At 42.7% G+C, this 17,410-nt stretch overlaps 1 protein-coding gene across 1 annotated transcript in view; it reads left to right on the top strand.

Annotated features, from left to right (window-relative positions):
* Positions 1–17,410, top strand: part of ctnnd2a (catenin (cadherin-associated protein), delta 2a) — a 439,609-nt gene that overhangs the window by 31,769 nt on the left and 390,430 nt on the right. The window contains exon 2 of the mRNA XM_046292625.1: positions 15,480–15,619. Within this exon, the coding sequence (XP_046148581.1) occupies positions 15,485–15,619 (135 nt within the window). The 5' untranslated portion in view covers positions 15,480–15,484. The remainder of the gene's footprint in view (positions 1–15,479; positions 15,620–17,410) is intronic.

The following is a 17,410-nucleotide window of genomic DNA, read 5'->3' on the forward strand; positions in this document are numbered from 1 at the left end:
CATACATACATACATACATACATACATACATACATACATACATACAAACATACATACATACAAACATACAAACAAACATACAAACATACAGTATATGAGTACATGAGTTGGTCATGGTCACATGATGAGGTAGCCACGCCTGCGAACTTCAAAACCAGTGTCTGCCTTCGGCACAAGAGGCAAATATCTATTGGTCTAATGGTCAAAGATTTTGGTTGCTCACGTGGGAGACTCTGGTTGTTCATGTCCTGCGTGTTATACATACACACACGTTCCATAGATAAAACATTACTTGTTATGGCTGGGGGCAGTATTGAGTAGCATGGATGAATATGGTTCCCAGAGTAAACTGTCTGCTACTCAGGCCCAGTTGCTAATATATGCATATCATTAGTATATTTGGATAGAAAACACTCTGAAGTTTCTAAAACTCTTTGAATGATGTCTGTGAGTATAACAGAACTCATATGGCAGGCAAAAACCTGAGAAACAATCCAACCAGGAAGTGGGAAATCTGAGGTTTGTAGTTTTTCAACTCATTCCCTATTGAATACACAGTGTCTATGGGGTCAAATTGCACTTCCCACGTCTTCCAGTAGATGTCAACAGTCTTTAGAACCTTGTTTGATGCTTCTACTGTGAGTCAGAGGTCTGGCAGAGAGGCATGAGCTGGCCATGCGTGTTCATGTGAGAGTTAGCTTGAATTCCATTGCATTTCTACAGACAAAGGAATTCTCCGGTTGGAACATTATTGAAGATTTATGTTAAAAACATCCTAAATATTGATTATATACATCGTTTGACATGTTTCTACGGACTGTAATGGAACTTTTTGACTTTTCGTCTGCACCTAGTGATCGCGCGTCATGAATTTGGATTACTGGGCTAAACGCACAAACAAAAAGGAGGTATTTGGACATAAATGATGGACATTATCGAACAAAACAAACATTGATTGTGGAACTGGGATTCCTGGGAGTGCATTCTGATGAAGATCATCAAAGGTAAGTGAATATTTATAATGGTATTTCTGACATCTGTGGACTACACAACATGGTGTATATCTGTTTGGGTTGTTTTGGTCACTGAGCGCTGTACTCAAATTATTGCATGGTGTGCTTTTTCGGTAAAGCTTTTTTGAAATCTGACGAAGCGGTTGCATTAAGGAGAAGTGTATCTATAATTCCATGCATAATAGTTGAATCTTTTATCAATGTTTATTATGAGTATTTCTGTAAATTGATATGGTTCTCTGCAAAATCACCAGATGTTTTGGAACTACTGAACATAACGCACCAATGTATACTGAGATTTTTTTAATAGAAATATGAACTTTATCGAACAAAACATACATGTACTGTGTAACATGAAGTCCTATGAGTGTCATCTGATGAAGATCATCAAAGGTTTTTAATTCATTTATCTCTATTTCTGCTTTTTATTACTCCTCTCTTTGGCTGTGAAAATGGCTGTGTCACGAGGCACTCACCTAACATAATCGTTTGGTTTTCTTTCGTCATAAAGCCTTTTTGAAATCAGATACTGTGGTGGTATTAACAAGAAGTGTATCTTTAAAATGGTGTAAAATACTTGTGAATTTGAGAAATTTTAATTTGGGGATTTCTGTTGTTTTGAACTTGGCGCTCTGCACTTTCACTGGCTGTTGTCATATCGATTCCGTTAACGGGATCTAAGCTCAAAGAGGTTCATTAAATTGCTTTATGTAAATTATTTCAATTTCTGTGATAGTTTTACAATCAAGGACTTGATGAGACCCTGAAACATTTAAGCAGTCTGTGAAAACATATTGGTTTAATGGCCATCAGAATGAGTAAGAAAATCAGATTTCATGTACAGAATCACATGGATCAATTAATAATGTACAATTTCACAGTTCTGAAGGACATAACTGCCTCTGAAGCAATATAAGCAGCAGTGTGTGTGTGTGTGTGTGTGTGTGTGTGTGTGTGTGTGTGTGTGTGTGTGTGTGTGTGTGTGTGTGTGTGTGTGTGTGTGTGTGTGTGTGTGTGTGTGTGTGTGTGTGTGTGTGTGTGTGTGTGTGTTTGCACGTTTGGCTCTCATCTGTCTGTATGCCTCGCATGGTTCCAAACCAAAAATGTAATTATTAGAACGATGGCTCATGTAATCAGAAGAGTCAAATATTTCTGAATACCCACAGCTGGTGGGATCATTTTTTATAAACATTTGTCTTTGAAATTTGATAGTGTAATACTCTCTTACGGACCAAATGAGCCAAGTGAAGGAGACAGAAAATTAAGCTTTAGCGAGTCTGTAGTCTTTCTTATGAAGTTTATTTATTTGCCACCCCCCCCCCCTCTCTGGGTGTCTGATCCTCTTGAATACACTAGCTGTGTGTTGACCATGGCTGTGTGCCAGGGCAGAATAGAATGTTCTCTCCATCCAGTCCTTGGTTACAATATCTTCTCAGGAATAATTGCCTCGGAATCCATCACCTTCCCGTTAGAAAACAAAAGACTTTGGAACTGTGGAGTTTCTTTTGCAACATTTCTGTTTCATCCTCATTTATCATTATGAAATGACATGATTTTGACACTAAACTTCAATGAAAATGTTTTTCCATCCACTTTTCCCTCTCCATTCCCTCGGTAACTCGTGTCAGTTTCCCCCAGGTTGGAACATCTTATTGCAGGTCTGAACGGGATTTTTGGTGAGATCATCAGTGTGACAGGGACACACTGTTTAAAATCAGCTGTCTATGTGTCAGTGTGTGTGTGGACTCACTTCTCTGTCCAAGGTTATTTTACCTTTTTGAGGGTGTGTGTGTGTGTGCGCATGCAGTGGCACACTGTTTGTATTTGTGCAGTGCTAGCAGTGTGTGTATACTGTATGTGTACGTGCTCTGTTTGTGGGTCGTGTCAGAGTTCTAGAGTTCTGATAGCTAGAAGGTCAAACACAACTATCCACTTACTGAATGGTGCTTTCTCTCCCATTAGTATGGCATGAGCCGGTAGAAAGGAGAGCTGACGTTGATGGGGAGAGTGGCTCGAGCAGTGATGGCGTATGCAGAGCACTTGAGATTGAAGAATTTCCCTATTGTCCACAGAACTATGTGGGAGAAGGAAGGATAAGGTTTTTTACAAGTTTCGATTTTTTACTGAATAGCAAGCCATTAACCATTACAGCTTCTCGCCCATGCAAAATAGGGTGAAGTTGCCTGTAGACACTGATCCAAGGTCATTTTTGTGTTCGACCTCTTAATGGTCAGTGTTAGGGTTGGTTGAGGGTAAGCTGATCCTAGATCTGTGCCAAGAGGAAAGCTTCTACCTGTAGCTTACACAGATCTAGAATCAGTTGTTCCTTCACCAAATCCGTAACCATAACCACTAGGGAAGGAGTTAAACTGATCTGGGATTGTTGTCTTACATCAACTTCTACCTAGTATTCTCTAAAGCTCTCTTCTTCCCCCATGCTTCTAGAATCCATTCTGAAAACCTGGATCACACTTAAAAACCTTTTAAACCATGTTAGCTGTTAAATATTTCAGCATGGCCATTCACCCAGAGAAAGAAGCATGCTTTTGATTGTTGCGTGCAGGAAATCCGACCTCCCACATAACTGTAGCTAACTGGAGAAACCACGCTCTTCCCACTCACATCATGACAAGGCTGGGCTCAATGCCAACTCAATCCAGTCAGTTGAGTTGAGATTCAATGAAATTCCAAGTATTTTTTCATTGCTGAACAGACATTTTAATAAGAGAAATAAATATAAAAAGAGAGAGAAAGAAAGAACAGGAAGCACAGAAAGTATCTGCCCTCTCATAGCTGGCCCTTCAAATGTGCACTATCTGCAGTGTGGGAAAATAATGACATTGTGCTGTCTCTCCTTTCTATCCCCATCACGCTGCGTTAATAATCTGGGATTGGAATTACATTTGAATCCCCCAATCCTCCAATCAGAATGTCCTGTGGCTGTTCCCATGAGGGACTGGCTAATGACTTGCCAATCAGAAGCACTGATGGAGAGTATCCCAGAGGTGTTTCAGGAAGAGAGCTGGAGAGCTGAGAGAACGAGGGAGGAATATCTGAGTGAAAAGAGGGGGGAGAATATGGAGGATTAAAGCTACAGGACAAATATTCAAAGTGTGAGAGGAAGAGAGAGATGGAAAGCGATAGGGCGGGCGAGAGAATGGAAGCGATGCGATGTTGTGTTCCTGTCAAGGAAGACATTGAGTGAGAGGAGAGAATGAGGGAGCAGAGGGAGGGTAACGAGGGATGAAACAGGAATTGTTCCCTCTGTCTCAGAGAGAGGGGGGAGTCTCAGGGAGAGTGGGAGGAGTCTCACAGAGAGGGGGAGGAGTCTCATTGAGAGGGGGAGGAGAGGAGAGAGGAGGATGTAACAGAGGCAACATGGCATGGAGTTGGACAGGAGGTTTAGGAGAGAGAGAGACGCGCATCACTGCACCTGGGCTGGGACACGCACAGTGTTTGTGTGTGTGTGGAGGAGGGGGAGGTAGAGATTGAGGGTCAAGGTGTGTGTGTGGATCAGGGTGCGACATGCTCCTGTGTCTCTGACAACCTGACACCAGCCACAGAAATGTGTGTGTTTGTACTACCAAGGCCTGCTGCCTCACTGCAGAGATACTTTGTACTGTCAGGCCAATGGACTTCAGGCTTGACTGCCCTCACCCCTCTACCCTTGCCTCTCATCCTCACTACCTCACACCCTCACCCGTCAGTCCTCTCCCTAGATGTAGAAAACACTGTTTGTCTGTCCACATCTCAAGTCTAACCTCCTCAGGCCTCACCTGAGCCTCCCACCTGGGTGTCAGGCCTCCACACCAACAGACAGGTGATGGAGAAGACAGATAGAAAAGAACTGAATCCACCAGTGACACTAGCATGCTTAGCTAAGGCTAAGGCTAAGGCTAAGGCTAAGGCTAAGGCTAAGGCTAAGGCTAAGGCTTGGCAGTCAATATTTGTTTAATTTGACTGAATGAAGACTCTTACCTTCCCAGTTATGAGTTCAACTCTGCCCTCTACTGTTTGTAGTTCGTTGTCTTTCCTAAGCTAACTGCAGAAGACGGAGATTATTAATGGAGAACTTTTAACTGTGAGGAGAGGGAACAAGGAAAGTTCTTCTGAAAGAGGTTTCTGTTTACTGTTTCGCTCTCCGCCAGGGTAATTCTGTAAACATTGTGCACCTCCCACTCCCTGTCTCTCTCTCTCTCTCTCTCTCTCTCTCTCTCTCTCTCTCTCTCTCTCTCTCTCTCTCTCTCTCTCTCTCTCTGTCTCTCTCTCTCTGTCTCTCTCTGTCTCTCTGTCTCTCTGTCTCTCTCTCTCTCTCTCTCTCTCTCTCTCTCTCTCTCTCTCTCTCTCTCTCTCTCTCTCTCTCTCTCTCTCTCTCTCTACCTCTCCTCTCTCTACCTCTCTCTCTCCCTCTGTCAGTATGGGAGTATGGGAGGATTTGTCGGAGCTCATCCTGTCTTATCTTAAACAGAGAAATGTAATGTCAGCTCTTCACTTCCCAGACAAACAGGATGCGGCACAAATCTCAAAACTCGCCCCATTTAAATGTGTCCCTAATGGCTCCAAACCTCTCAGCCCTGGTCATCGTTGCTGTATGGCAGTAGAGACAAAGTGTCTGTTCAACACAGTCTTAGTGGCATCCACACCAATAGCCCTGGAGAAGGTGTTTGTCACATTTGACACTGTGCTCACTGCTCAAGCTATCTGACACTAGGAAATCCACGATCACGCTGATTCCACTGCTGAATTAACGGTGGACCACAGACACTTAACTTTTGGGAGTCACCCAGCACAAGCAGCTCTGCATAATTCAGGTGATGGTGGTGAAAACAGTGATACTAGTGCTCAACAGAAACTAAAACACCAAACCTTAAAGCTGGAATCCTTAATGGTGAAACAGTCACGTCCGTGAAAGAAGGTACCGCAATCAATGAACACAATTTTTCCCCCTCTGACATCATTGCGCTTGCAATAGAAGAGCATAATATACTGCAATGTTTTTTACCATGCTTCCCCTCAGCTCGGCAACAAAACCAACGGTGGTGAGGCGGCCAGTTGAGCTGTTTCCCCTACTGCAGGCCGCTCAGCAAGGAAGAAGCCACTGCTCCAAAACCGCCATAGAAAAGCTAGACTACGGTTTGCAACTGCACATGGGGACAAAGATCGTACTTTTTGGAGAAATGTCCTCTGGTCTGATGAAACAAAATACAACTGTTTGGCCATAATGACCATCGTTATGTTCGGAGGAAAAAAGGGGGGGGGGCTTGCAAGCCGAAGAACACCATGCCAACCATGAAGCACGGGGGTGGCAGCATCATGTTGTGGGGGTGCTTTGCTGCAGGAGGGACTGGTGCACTTCACAAAATAGATGACATCATGAGGCAGGAGAATTATGTAGATATATAGTTGCAACATCTCAAGACATCAGTCAGGAAGATAAAGCTTGGTCGCAAATGGGTCTTCCAAATTACATTTACATTTACATTTAAGTCATTTAGCAGACAAATGGACAATGACTCCAAGAATTCTTCCGAACTTGTCGCAAAATGGCCTAAGGACAACAAAGTCAAGGTATTGGAGTGGCCATCACAAAGCCCTGACCTCAACCCTATAGAAAATGTGTGGGCAGAACTGAAAAAACGTGTGAGAGCAAGGAGGCCTACAAACCTGACTCAGTTACACCCGCTCTGTCAGGACGAATGGGCCCAAATTCATCCAACTTATTGTGGGAAGCTTGTGGAAGGCAACCCGAAACATTTGACCCACGTTAAACAGTTTAAAGGCAATGCTACCAAATACCAATTGAGTGTATGTAAACTTCTGACCCTCTGGGGATGTGATGAATGAAATAATAGCTGAAATAAATCATTTTCTCTACTATTATTCTGGCATTTCATGTTCTTAAAATAAAGTGGTGATCCTAACTGACCTAAGACAGGAATTGTGAAAAACTGAGTTTAAATGTATTTGGCTAAGGTGTATGGAAACTTCCGACTACAACTGTATCTACTGCAGCCCCCCTCCTCCACATACAACACTCGCTCTGCCAGACACATTCTGTTATAGGTCCCCAAAGCACACACATCCCTGGGTTGCTCCTCTTTTCAGTTCGCTGCAGCTAGCAACTGGAACGAGCTGCCAAACTCTTCATTCAAAGAATCAATCATGGACACTCTTACTGACAGCTGTGGCTGCTTTGTGTGATCTATTGTTGTCTCTACCTTCCTGCCTTTTGTGCTGTTGTCTGTGCCCAATAATGTTTGTACCATGTTTTGTGCTGCTACCATGTTGTGTTACAACCATGTTGTTGTCATGTTGTGTTGCTACCATGCTGTGTTGTTGTCTTAGGTCTCTCTTTATGTAGTGTTGTGTTGTCTCTCTTGTTGTGATGTGTGTTTTGTCCTATATTTATATTGTATTTTATTTTTTGTATTTTTAATCCCAGTCCCCGTCCCCACAGGAGGCCTTTTGCCTTTTGGTAGGCCGTCATTGTAAATAATAATTTGTTTTTAACTGACTTGCCTAGTTAAATAAAGGTTAAATTAAACATTTAAAAATATATTTTTTTATTCTGTATTCCTTCTTTTCACTCTGTCAAATCAAGTTAGTATTGTGGAGTAACTACAATATTGTTGCTCTATCCTCAGTTTTCTCCAATCACAGCCATTAAACTATGTAACTGTTTTAAAACAGTTACATAGGTGAAATCCCTGAGATGTTTCCTTCCTCTCTGGCAACTGAGTTGGGAAGGGCGCCTGAATCTTTGTAGTGACTGCATGTATTGATACACCAACCAAAGTGTCATTAAAAACTTCACCACGCACACAGGGATATTCAATGTCTGCTTTTTGTTTTACCCATCTACCAATAGGTAGTTAAATACAGGTTAAATACAGTTTTTAAAACTATTTACATTTATGCGGCATTGGAAAACCTCCCTGGTCTTTGTGGTTGTATCTGTGGTTGAAATTCATTCAATGAATCAATAAATGTATTTATAAAGCCCTTTTTACATCAGCAGATGTCACAAAGTACTATAAAGAAACCCAGCCTAAAACCCCAAGAAGCAAGAAATGCAGATTTAAAAGCATGGTGGCTAGGAAAAACTTTCTATAAAGGCCAGAACCTAGGAAGAAACCTATAGAGGAACCAGGCTCTGAGGGGTGTCCAGTCCTCTCCTGGCTGGGCCGGGTGGAGATTATAACAGAACATGGCCAAGATGTTCAAACGTTCATAGATTTCCAGCAGGGTCAGATAATAATAATCACAGTGGTTGTAGATGGTGCAACAGGTCAATACCTCAGGAATAAATGTAAGTTGGCTTTTCATAGCCAACTTCACTGCTCGACTGAAAATGTGCGTGTGGGATACAGAGATGCGGCAGTCATTCAAAACTCATGTTAATCACTATTATTGCACACAGTGAGTTCATGCAACTTATTATGTGCACATTTTTGCTCATGAACGTATTTAGGCTTGCCATAAAAAAGGGGTTGAATACTTATTGACTCAAGACATTTTCGATTTTCTTATTTAATGATTTTGTAAAAATTCATAAAAACATCATAGTATTTTTAGGCCAGTATCATGACACAAGGCGAGACCCAATTGCAGACACAGGAGGCAGATGGTTGGAGTCTTACAATGTTTATTAATCCAAAAGGAGAAGGCAAGAGAATGGATGTGGACAAGCAGAAGGTCAAAACCAGATCAGAGTCCAGGAGGTACAGAGTGGCAGACAGGCTTGTGGTCAAGGCAGGCAGAATGGTCAGGCAACTGGGTACAAAGTCCAGAAACAGGCAAGGGTCAAAACCAGGAAGACTAGAGAAAGGAGAATAGCAAAAAAACATACAAGACGAACTGGCACAGAGAGACAGGAAACAGGGATAAATACACTGGCACAGAGAGACAGGAAACAGGGATAAATACACTGGCACAGAGAGACAGGAAACAGGGATAAATACACTGGCACAGAGAGACAGGAAACAGGGATAAATACACTGGCACAGAGAGACAGGAAACAGGGATAAATACACTGGCACAGAGAGACAGGAAACAGGGATAAATACACTGGCACAGAGAGACAGGAAACAGGGATAAATACACTGGCACAGAGAGACAGGAAACAGAGATAAATACACTGGCACAGAGAGACAGGAAACAGGGATAAATACACTGGCACAGAGAGACAGGAAACAGGGATAAATACACTGGCACAGAGAGACAGGAAACAGGGATAAATACACTGGCACAGAGAGACAGGAAACACGGATAAATACACTGGCACAGAGAGACAGGAAACAAGGATAAATACACTGGCACAGAGAGACAGGAAACAGGGATAAATACACTGGCACAGAGAGACAGGAAACAGGGATAAATACACTGGCACAGAGAGACAGGAAACAGGGATAAATACACTGGCACAGAGAGACAGGAAACAGAGATAAATACACTGGCACAGAGAGACAGGAAACAGGGATAAATACACTGGCACAGAGAGACAGGAAACAGGGATAAATACACTGGCACAGAGAGACAGGAAACAGGGATAAATACACTGGCACAGAGAGACAGGAAACACGGATAAATACACTGGCACAGAGAGACAGGAAACAAGGATAAATACACTGGCACAGAGAGACAGGAAACAGGGATAAATACACTGGCACAGAGAGACAGGAAACAGGGATAAATACACTGGCACAGAGAGACAGGAAAATAAATACACTGGCACAGAGAGACAGGAAACAGGGATAAATACACTGGCACAGAGAGACAGGAAACAGGGATAAATACACTGGCACAGAGAGACAGGAAACAGGGATAAATACACTGGCACAGAGAGACAGGAAACAGAGATAAATACACTGGCACAGAGAGACAGGAAACAGGGATAAATACACTGGCACAGAGAGACAGAAACAGGGATAAATACACTGGCACAGAGAGACAGGAAACAGGGATAAATACACTGGCACAGAGAGACAGGAAACACGGATAAATACACTGGCACAGAGAGACAGGAAACACGGATAAATACACTGGCACAGAGAGACAGGAAACAAGGATAAATACACTGGCACAGAGAGACAGGAAACAGGGATAAATACACTGGCACAGAGAGACAGGAAACAAGGATAAATACACTGGCACAGAGAGACAGGAAACAGGGATAAATACACTGGCACAGAGAGACAGGAAACAGGGATAAATACACTGGCACAGAGAGACAGGAAACAGGGATAAATACACTGGCACAGAGAGACAGGAAACAGGGATAAATACACTGGAGAAAATCAGCAACACATGGAGGGGGTGGAGACAATCACAAAGACAGTCGAAACAGATCAGGGCATGACATCCATTTTTACATTCGGGATGTAACATAACATTTTTGAAAAATCAAGGGGTGTGAATACTTTCTGAAGGCACTGCAGCCACATAGACTACATGCATCTCTGCACTCAGAGACTCACTCACAGATACACTGTCCAGCTTTAAGCACTGCTCTTTAATCAGTGTTCCGTACTGGTAAAGGATTGAGACAAATCACCTAGCCTTATAAGCACTGATCTCCAATCAGTAGTATGCCCTTGTGTTATGGTAATCGGAGCTAGCATTAGCATGGAGTGGTTACTATAGGAAAGACAAGCTTAATCATATTGCAATCGCGCCTGGCCTTGAGGAGATAATAAAAAAATGCCCTCTGAATTATGAAATGTGGGTGAAACTTGGCTTTAAGCACTGATTTGCAGTCAGCTGTCAGTGATGATTAGGATACATAAGGCTTGGTTTAGCTCTGATTCTGAATCAGTCTGTAGTGATTAAGAGGCCTTCAGCTGTGATCAGCTGTGTCAAGCCTCAGATGTTCATCATGGTAGCCAGGCTTAGATCTAACCATGCTTCTCATGCATGGATTCTCTTTGCTGACCAACCTCCAGACAGGATAAGTCTCAATGCGTGTGTGTCAGGGTTGTGCTCAATTCACAATAGAACTGAGACTGCTTCATCAATTCCAACTCAATTCTTGAATTTAAATTGAAGTAGTAAACAGGATACTGAATTGCAATTAGAATGAATGGAAATGCATTCAAATGCATCTTCGATTCTATGTAAGGTGTAGTCTATACAAATATCCATCTTGTACATAAAACATCAAACATGTTATATACATTTATTTGTGTTTTTATTTATTTTATTTAACCTTTATTTAAATTCCTATTTACAATAACGGCCTACCAAAAGGCCTCCTGCAGGGATGGGGGCCTGGGATTAAAAATATGAATAAATGAAATACAAATATAGGACAAAACACACATCACAACCTGAGACAACACAACACTACATAAAGAGAAACTTAAGACAACAACATAGCAAGGCAGCAACACATGACAACACAGCATGGTAGCAACACAACATGACAACACATGGTAGCAACACAACATGGGTAGCAGCACAAAGCAGGGTACAGACATTATTGGGCACAGACATACACATACAATATTGATGAAACAATAGATTTTCAGGACAAACTCTTAAAATGAATGATCAAGGAAAACAAAACCTGAATATTGTAAGTTATTATCATTTAACATTTTAGCAATTTATTAGAAGCTCTTATCCAGAGCGATTTATAGGAGCAATTAGGGTTAAGTGCCTTGCTCAAGGGCACATTGACAGATTGTTCAGCAAGTCAGCTTGGGGAATCGAAACAGTGACCTTTTGGTTACTAGCTTAACGCTCATAACTGCTAGGCTACCTGCCAGATTTCATTAATCACTTACATTCTTTCAATATGTGGAAAATGTACATTTCCCAGAATGCACTAGTCAAACCTCAAGTTGACCCTAAAGACTTCAAAAAGAATCCAAACAAATGAAATGATCGAGGGAAATATTATTGGCTATTTCAAAGCATTAAGTTTAAAAGATGATATGAATATTGTTTCCAGAGAAATGTTACACAGTGCCTTCATAAAGCATTCAGACCCCTTGACTTTTTCCACGTTTTGTTAAGTTACAGCCTTACCCTAAAATGGATTTTAAAATAAATAATCCTCAGCAACCTAAACTCATGCCCCCATAACGACCATTAAAAAAAACAATTTAATACATTTTAAAATAAGGCTGTAACGTAACAAAAAGTGGAAAAAGTCAAGGGGTCTGAATACTGTCCGAAGGCACCGTATATTCTTTGGTATCTGGAAGTCTGACTTGTCAGATTCAATTAAACTTTTATGTTCTATGACTGAGTGGAATTTCGTTGAATTGCACTGAATTAAATTCTATTTCCAGTCATTCAAATTCAAATCTGGCCAATCCAATTCACATTTAATCTCAACAGTTGAATGGGATTGAATTCAAAAATTCTGAATTGAGCACATCCCTGGTGTGCATGTGTGTGCGTGCGTGTGTGTATGAGTGTACTGTTTTTGCATGTGTGTGCTTGTGTGTGTGCGTGTGTATGTGCGCATATGTGTGCATACTGTAACTCTTATAGCCAAATTGCTGTTAAATATTAAGCCTTTCCAGAAGGAAATTAGCTAAAGTCATCATTGCGTTTCTGCATAAATACACAAGAAAGTCATGCATTATAACATTTAAAAAGCTTTTGGCTTTGAAATGTCTCTCCGTAATTGATCATTGGTCATTGAAATCGAAATTGGAGGTCTTTCCAAATCCTGAGGACTTTGGGAAATGCTTTCAAACCCGGCCACTAGGGGGCACCAGTGAGCGCTATTACTATTAAGTAGGCTTTGCTAGGGTGTTGTGGTGGTGGTGGATGGGTGTAATCTGATGGTTGTGTGTTCGATCCCAGTCAGAATGAGTTCCTAAACTTAACAAATAATTTTGACGTTTAGAGAAATGGAGCGATACAGAGCAGCAGGAGCAACAAAAACACTGAAAATGTGACGTTTGAAGCAACTTCAAAATGTGATGTTTGAAGCAACTTCAAAATGTGACGTTTGAAGCAACTTCAAAATGTGACGTTTGAAGCAACTTCAAAATGTGACGTTTGAAGCAACTTCAAAATGTGACATTTGGAGCAACTTCAAAATGTGACGTTTGGAGAACGTGACTGAACATCTCCAAGAATTTTGTTCAATATTAAACCATTGCTTGCTATGAGGATTAAATTAGATAACTGTGACAGAGAATTGATGGGCGATGACATTGCCATTTACTGTAAGTTTAGTCTGTTGTTCATAGTTCATTATTAAGTCCTCTACCCACGCAGAGGAAAGCTGCCACATTCACCAGCCCTTAATAAAGACTTGAGAAACACTACCTTCAGATCCCTTACGCCTCACCGGTCGGTCGGTCGGTCGGTCGGTCGGTCGTCGGTCGGTCGGTCTCTGTTGTTCTCTCTCTCTCTCTCTCTCTCTCTCTCTCTCTCTCTCTCTCTCTCTCTCTCTCTCTCTCTCTCTCTCTCTCTCTCTCTCTCTCTCTCTCTCTCTCTCTCTCTCTCTTTCTCGCTCTCTCTCTCAAAAACAAGATCCCACAAACAACAGGTGGGAATAGGCTGCCTAAATATGATCCCCAATCAGAGTCAACAATAGACAGCTGCCTCTGATTGGGAACCATACCAGGCCAACATAGAAATACAAAAAACTAGACTACACATAGAAATAACTAGAACACCCCCCAGTCACGCCCTGACCTACTCCACCATAGAAAATAAAGGCTTTCTATGGTCAGGACGTGACACTCTCTCTTATATATGTCTCTAGATGTCAAGTTAAGGTCATATTCCTATGTATCTGTTGTGTAGATTATGCTGAGAAATCTATGGGCCTCAATTCCAATTCAGTGACTGGCATCATTATCTGATACTGAGTCAAAATATCCCATTGATTTAGAACTAATGTCGATAGATTGGTTGTATTACACACAGTATATTCAGACCTACATAACGGCTGTTGCAACAACTGAGGCAAACAGAGGGTGCTGTGTTTGTGTGTGAGACAAGTGACATAATGACTGCTATGTATATATGTGAAATTAACCGAAATGATTTTGCGTGTGCTTGTGTGTGTGTGTGTATGTCCCTGTCTCTCTGGCCCAGTAAAAGGACAGAGAGAGGAACCAGTCTTGCAGGGATCTCCCACCCCTGTCTGTTCTAACACTGAGGCTGTCTGGACACAGTTCCCACGGTGATGTGATTTGGCTATTTGGAGCCAGGCACACAGCTGAAGGATAAACATGTTGAAGGACGAGAGAGACTTAGTTGGAGTTGGAGAGAGAGAGACATGTAACAGTTTTACCTCTTAAACCTGCCAGTGCCACCCTGCATACTGGGTGTCTGTGTCTGTGTGCGCAGTTTGTATGTGTGTGTGTGTGTATGTGTACAGTATTGTACCAATTTGTGCAGAAGCAGATACTGTATGTTATCCGTGAATATCACGAAGCACCATCCATATTACTGAGAGAGAGAGAGGGGTAGAGAGAGGGGAAGAGAGGGAGAGAGTGGTGTAGAGAGAAAGAGAGGGGTAGAGAGAGAGAGAGAGGGGGTAGAGAGAGAGAGAGAGAGAGGGGTAATAGAGAGAGTGGGTGTAGAGAGATAGAGAGAAAGTTTGATAAATTTGACTGTACTTGTCTGAATGGGAGGCTAGAGAGGAGTCACAAAAAATCAATGGCCTGGGAAATGGAAGTCTCTGTTTGTGTCTGCGTGTGTGTTTTTCTTCACTTTGATGGTAATGTCCTGGTAATCTAGAAGGGGCAGAAAGAGGGAGGGAGAGAGCGGGACACAAACAGGCACACACACACACACACACAGGTACCTCTTAAAACACCTCCTCACAGTAACAGGTTTACCACTTGAACGTGCCAGTGCCAGCCTGCAGATTGGCAGTTAGCACTTTCAGAGCGCCTGGCGACATTCAATAGCGAGACGCTTGTACAAAGGCGTTGCACAGAATTAGCAGTGAGTTCTCTCTCTCATCTCTTTCGCTCTCTCATCGCTCTCGTTCTGTCTCTCTCTCTTTCTCTCTCAGGATAGGCTGACAGACTGCTCACACTGCAGGTTATATAAGCCAGCTAACACTCTGAAGTGTGAGCGAGGGAGCTCCAGCAACATTGGAAAGGCCAGTATAATCTGACATGATTTGATTTCACTGCCTAAACCCTCAGCATCTCTAATGATCCCCTAGCGTCTACCTTTCATGAAGTCTGCAAGGCCCTACCATGTTGGATGTTTGATATTAAAACAGTGTTTTTCTACTCATGTTCCTATTATGTGATGTTTGTATAGACACGATGATATCATTGCTCTTGTGTAGGAGGTATTCTACCTGTATTACTATTTAAGGATAATAATATTGTTTATACGAGGCATTTCAGGTGACGCATTTATTACCATGTAGTGAAAATGATATTGTCACTGTATAATGATATTATTATTGCTCTGTAGCAGGTACACTGTGTGATGTTTGTATAATATGTAACGTGATGTTGATGTTGTCTACAGGAGGTATGCCTGTGCCAGACCAGCCATCAGAGCAGGAGAAGGGAGCCAGTCTGCTGAGTCCAGGTCTACCGTCATCTAACGGAGATGGATCAGACGGGACAGAGACCACCTCCGCTATCCTGGCCTCCGTCAAAGAACAGGTAGGCCTGACTCTGTGTGTGTGTGTGTGTGTGTGTGTGTGTGTGTGTGTGTGTGTGTGTGTGTGTGTGTGTGTGTGTGTGTGTGTGTGTGTGTGTGTGTGTGTGTGTGTGTGTGTGTGTGTGTGTGTGTGTGTGTGTGTGTGTGTGTGTGTGTGTGCATTATTTGTGTCAATATCAGTTGTCCGCATGGGACTTAAACACACTCTAAGTTGATTTAATCAAAAACACACATCTTAACTACAAACTGATTTGCAGTAGAACCTGACACTGAAGCAAGATGAGTCTTCTAGTCCTATGCAGTGGGTTCAGTGTTTTAGAAGTCAAGGATGAGTGCTTGGCAGGGGAATCAGGAGGTAATGGGGAGACATTATGTAGATTATGAGAGGAGAGCTGCAGCCAAGTAGACAGCATTGAATAAGACATTAAAACAAACCATCCCAACCACTCAACAGGGAACCTTCTATATAGATACATTATTGAAAAGAGACACAGAAAAGTGTCTGTCTCTGTGTGTGTATACAGTCACACAGTTGTGTGTGTGTGTGTATATATATATATATATATATATGTATGTGTACAAAACTTTAACAACACCTGCTCTTTCCATGACATAGACTCATTGATGTCATTTAAATCCACTTCAATCAGTGTAGATGAAGGGGAGGAGACAGTTTAAAGAAGGATGTTTAAGCCTTGAGACAATTGAGACATGGATTGTGTGTGTGCCATTCAGAGGGTGAATGGACAAGACAACAGATTTAAATACCTTTGAACAGGGTATGGTAGTAGGTGCCAGAGGCAACGGTTTGTGTCAAGAACTGCAACGCTGCTGTTTCTTTCACTCTCAAAAGTTTCCAAAGGACATCCAGACAACTATGGGAAGCATTTGTCACGTTCGCTAGAGTAAATGTCGGACCAAGGCGCAGCGGATGTTGAGTTCCACATTATTTAATAGAAAGTAGACAAAAACAAATAAACAATAAACTAACAACGAACCGTGACAACAGAACAATATCCCATAAATACAGGTGGAAAAAACAGCTACTTAAATATGATCCCCAATTAGAGACAACGATTACCAGCTGCCTCCCTGAGCTACTCTACCATAGAAAATAAGGACTCTCTATGGTCAGGACAGTACCCCCCCCCCCCCACCAAAGGTGCGGACTCCGGCCGCAAAACCTGAAACCAAAAGGGTTTGCAGTTAAGTCTATGTGTGTGTGTGGGGGGGGTACAGTCCTGACCATAGAGAGTCCTTATTTTCTATGGTAGAGTAGGTCAGGGTGTACCAGACTGGGGAGGCGCACTGGAGGCCTGATGCGTGAGGCCGGTACAGGGGACACCGGACTGGTGACACGCACTTCAGGGCGAGTGCGGTGAGGAGGCACAGGACATACTGGACTGGGGAGGCACACTGGGGGGCTGATGCGTGGGGCCGGGTCAGGTGACACCGGACTGATGACACTCACTTAAGGGCGAGTGCGGGGAGAAGAAACAGTCCTGACCATAGAGAGTTCTTATTTTCTATGGTAGAGTAGGTCAGGACGTACTGGACTGGGGAGGCGCACCGGAGGCCTGATGCATGAGGCCGGTACAGGTGACACCGGACTGGTGACACGCACTTAAGGGCGAGTGCGGTGAGGAGGCACAGGACTTACTGGACTGTGAAGGCGCACCGGAGACCTGATGCATATAGCCTGCATCAATGGTACCTGTTCGATGACACACCTCGCACGACAAGTGCGAGGAGCTAGCACAGGACGCAGTGGGCTGTGGAGGCGCACTGGAGAC

The sequence above is a fragment of the Oncorhynchus gorbuscha genome, linkage group LG12 (assembly GCF_021184085.1).
Source record: "Oncorhynchus gorbuscha isolate QuinsamMale2020 ecotype Even-year linkage group LG12, OgorEven_v1.0, whole genome shotgun sequence".
NCBI lineage: Eukaryota > Metazoa > Chordata > Actinopteri > Salmoniformes > Salmonidae > Oncorhynchus > Oncorhynchus gorbuscha.